Raw genomic sequence first — 3,767 nt, 5'->3', positions numbered from 1 at the left:
GGACAGGTGAAGAAGTACCTACAAAAGATGTATATAAGAATTCTGAATATAAAATGTTAGAATTAAGAACATAAAAATATAAGATATGATATTAATTTGTAAAAAGTTCATAAATTTTTCTTTAATGAGAGATAGAAAGTGCTTTATATAGACATTTAAGTTGGTGAAAAATATTGATGTTACAACCATTTGGTCATTAAATCAGCAATAATAACTAATAAAATCGTTTATTACAAACTATAAATGAATTATAATTAAGGCAGAATTATAACCAATAATGAACAATTAAGTCGAATTATAATTCTTATCGAGTAATTATCAATTCTCATTTGGGAGGGAATCATTTTGCTATTTGAGAATTTGGTGATCAATCAGTGTTTCATAGGTCGTTATTTTGAGAGTCTGAAGATGGCAAGGGATGACTCCTACTTTCCTTGTCATACACCGAAAATGTCCCTCCATTCGTGAAACCTTGGACACACGATTTTGATGGTGTTCACCGCGCCACTCGTCGCCTTGGCCCCCCCTAAAAACAAATAAAGAAACAACCAACAAACTAGTATAATTCCCCACGCATGTGTAAAAGAAGGCAAATAATGATTGAAGAGACTGTTCAATATGCCAGAAGATACACAGGCAAGAATATGGTTCATATTTTAGTAGGAACTAAAATAGTGAACAGAGTACAACTTTAAAAAAATGGAAAGTACAGAGGAGGATCTAATTAGATATTATCATTCATTATTAGCTAAGAGTCTAACACTCTTAACACGAGAAACGTACAAAAAATTTTACCATGGACTCCAACACAAAGACATTAGACACCATTGATTCTCATGTACATACCAAAACACAAGTAACATACCTATAAGCTATAGTTACCTATATTTTCCACCTAGCTAGCACAAAGAGTCATTTATCAGCGTATCACAGCACAATCGCACTCATGAATTCATCAGCTTCAGCCTACGCTTAGCTTGGGTTTTCGTTCTCCATCAACCGGGTCTGCAATTCTGTCGTTAATTAATTAATCAACTAATTGACTAATTAATCAGTCCTTCATACTCACATCACCCGATGAGAACAACTAATTGCAGCAACTTCAGCATAAGAACCAGGATATCTTAATTCCAGTAGAAACTTTCACCAATCATTCACTAATCACTATGGTGACTGTGATAGCAGTGGCGATTCATTATGCCAAGAAAGCACAACATCTTGCAACCCATCTTTCAAGTCCCTCCAATGAAGCTCCTCAAACTCGAAACCACCTTCAACCACCCTCACATCCACCATCAACAACTCACCCTCTACAATCTCAAGAACCTCGACCACCAACACCACCTTCCCTTTCCTCAACCCAATCGCTCCGTTCTTTCCGACCTCAACCCTAAACCCTAAAACCCCGCCAATTTCCTTCACCTTCGCCTCTACCACCTCTGCCTTAGCATCTGAAGTAAACCTCTTCTCCCTCCTATTCCCAAAGGACGTCGTTTCAAACAACCCCCTCAAGTCCAAACCCGAAGACAGAGAAATGATATCAAACGCATTCATTCCTTTATTGTTAATCCCTTTGCAAGAATTCTCATAATAAGGATCCGAGCCGAATACACTCTCCTCGGGTTCGGGTTTTAAATATTTCTTGAACCATGAGTTCTGGTAGAGAGCTTCTACGCTCATGCGGGTTTCCGGGTTCGGGTCGAGTAACCGGTAGATAACGAAACGCGCAGGTTTCGATATCCACTCTGGGAACCGGTAATCTCGACGGGAAATCTTCCGGCACATCTCCGGAATGTTTGAGTCGTTGAACGGGAGGCTTCCAGCGAGGAGATTGTAAAGGACAAGGCCGCAAGACCACGCGTCTGCCTTTGATCCGTCGTATCCGGCGGAGTTTCCACGGCGGCGGAGTATCTCCGGCGCGGTGTAAGCCGGAGTTCCGCATGCGGTTTGTAGGAGGCCGTTGTTGAGCTGTTCCGGAAGTGCGGAGAGGCCGAAATCGGAGACCTTCAGGTTTCCGGCGGCGTCGAGGAGGAGATTCTGCGGCTTAAGGTCTCGGTGCGCAACGCCGTTTCGGTGGCAGAACCGGAGCGCGGAGACCAGCTGCTGGAAGTACCGCCTCGCCGCTTGCTCCGGAAGCGGTCCGCGGCGGAGGATCTTGGCGAATAGCTCACCGCCAGCGGCGAACTCGACGACAAGGTGGATCTTGGTCCTGGTAGCCATGACCTCGTGGATCTTGAGGATGTTAGGGTGGTCGTGGAGGCGGCGCATGGCGGCGATCTCGCGAACGATTCGTGGCTCCATGGCGGCGTCCACCGTCTTGGATTTATCAATGATTTTGACTGCTACGGTGGAGCCATCGGAAAGCGTGAGCGCCTGGTAGACCTTGGCGAAGCTTCCGCGGCCGAGGAGGCGCGTGAGCTGGTACTTGCCGAGGATAGTGGTTGAGCGCGGCGAAGTTTGCGGCGGTGATGGTTGCTGTTGCGACTGCAATGGCGGTTCCATGGTTTCGTGCTTTATTTATTTATTGTTTTAGCGGAATGGCTAAAACGGTAAAACACCCACGGGACAGAAATTGGTGTCTATGAGGAATTAGGTTTATATAGACAGAGGGGAATGAATGCTTTGGTTTTGGCTTTGGTTTGTGAAGAGTGTAAGTGAGAAAGTTCAATTTGCCTTCAACTTGAAATAACAAATTGACGAGTGATTTTTTTGGGGTTTATGCCTATTTTTACTCAATTTGTTGCATTTTAAGCTCGTCGATGCCTTTTTTTAATTATTTTTTATTTTATTAATTGCATGTATCAAGCAGGTAAGGAATAATTTAATTAAAGCAAGGTAGAATATACGTTTAAAATTTGTCAGAGATATTTTGCTTATTAGAAAATGATTATTGGTTGGCGTTAATAAATGGCGGTTAGCGTAGTTAGCAGCCGTTGAAACTTGGGTGTGGAAGATTGGTTTTGGGTATGGGGCAACATGCACACTATCTAACGGGTATTCAATTTGATCTCATTCAGTTGGGCATAATTGTTAACTCAATTCGCAACAGATAAGATAAAATATAGGTAGAATTTTTGTGCAGGTTAAAAAGATGTGGGTTGAGTCTCAACCCTACTTGACTAACTAGCTATTTGACTAACTAACATCCTATATATGTATATATTATATACCGTCATGTTATACATCTATGTAATTTTGTATTTAAATTCATTTAAGTTGGTCCAACACTAGAAAAAATTAATACAATTAAATGAAAGGTAAAACACACGCACCCAATACATATAAAACTACTTATGTCCAACGCTTCTTTTCCTCTTCTTCTTCTCTTCTCCCATGCGCTTCTTCTTCTCCCGCGCTTCTTCTTCTTATTCTTCTTCTCACGTTCGTTTACGCACGGAGCTTCTTCTTTTTCGCCTTCTTCTTCGCGTTCCTTCTCTGCCTCATTCTCATTTTTCTTCTTCTTTTTCACGTTCCTTCTTCTTTACGTGTTTTCTCTTTATCGTCATTCTTTTGTTGTTGTTGTTGCTGTATTTTTTTTATCTTTTCCTTCTTCTCTCTGGTGAAGAAGTAGCAGAAGGTGAGGAGAAAAATTTTTAAATTGCGCAAAACAGAATGGTGAAGAAGTAGCAGAAGGTGAGGAGAAAGATTTTTAAATTGCGCAAAACAGAAATAAACCGAACATGTTATTATAGTGAAACAATTGTATAATACTGAGTGAATGGAACATTATCCATTATATAAAATCAAATTCGAACAGATTTTCTGCA

General features: G+C 41.3%; 1 protein-coding gene across 1 annotated transcript; it reads right to left on the bottom strand.

The window, feature by feature from the left end:
• Positions 1-716: 716 nt before the first annotated feature.
• Positions 717-2,972, bottom strand: LOC112711172 (CBL-interacting serine/threonine-protein kinase 4). The gene has a single exon (XM_025763776.3). The coding sequence runs from the start codon at positions 2,500-2,502 to the stop codon at positions 1,165-1,167; it is 1,338 nt and encodes a 445-aa protein (XP_025619561.1). The 5' UTR covers positions 2,503-2,972; the 3' UTR covers positions 717-1,164.
• Positions 2,973-3,767: the final 795 nt, after the last annotated feature.

The sequence above is a fragment of the Arachis hypogaea genome, chromosome 9 (assembly GCF_003086295.3).
Source record: "Arachis hypogaea cultivar Tifrunner chromosome 9, arahy.Tifrunner.gnm2.J5K5, whole genome shotgun sequence".
Lineage (NCBI taxonomy): Eukaryota > Viridiplantae > Streptophyta > Magnoliopsida > Fabales > Fabaceae > Arachis > Arachis hypogaea.
The sequence above is the reverse complement of the archived record's forward strand: the minus strand, read 5'-3'. Positions and strand labels throughout refer to the sequence as shown.

Excerpts from the sequence above, each read along its gene's own strand:
- LOC112711172 (XM_025763776.3), bottom strand. The coding sequence starts at position 2,502 with ATGGAACCGCCATTGCAGTCGCAACAGCAACCATCACCGCCGCAAACT.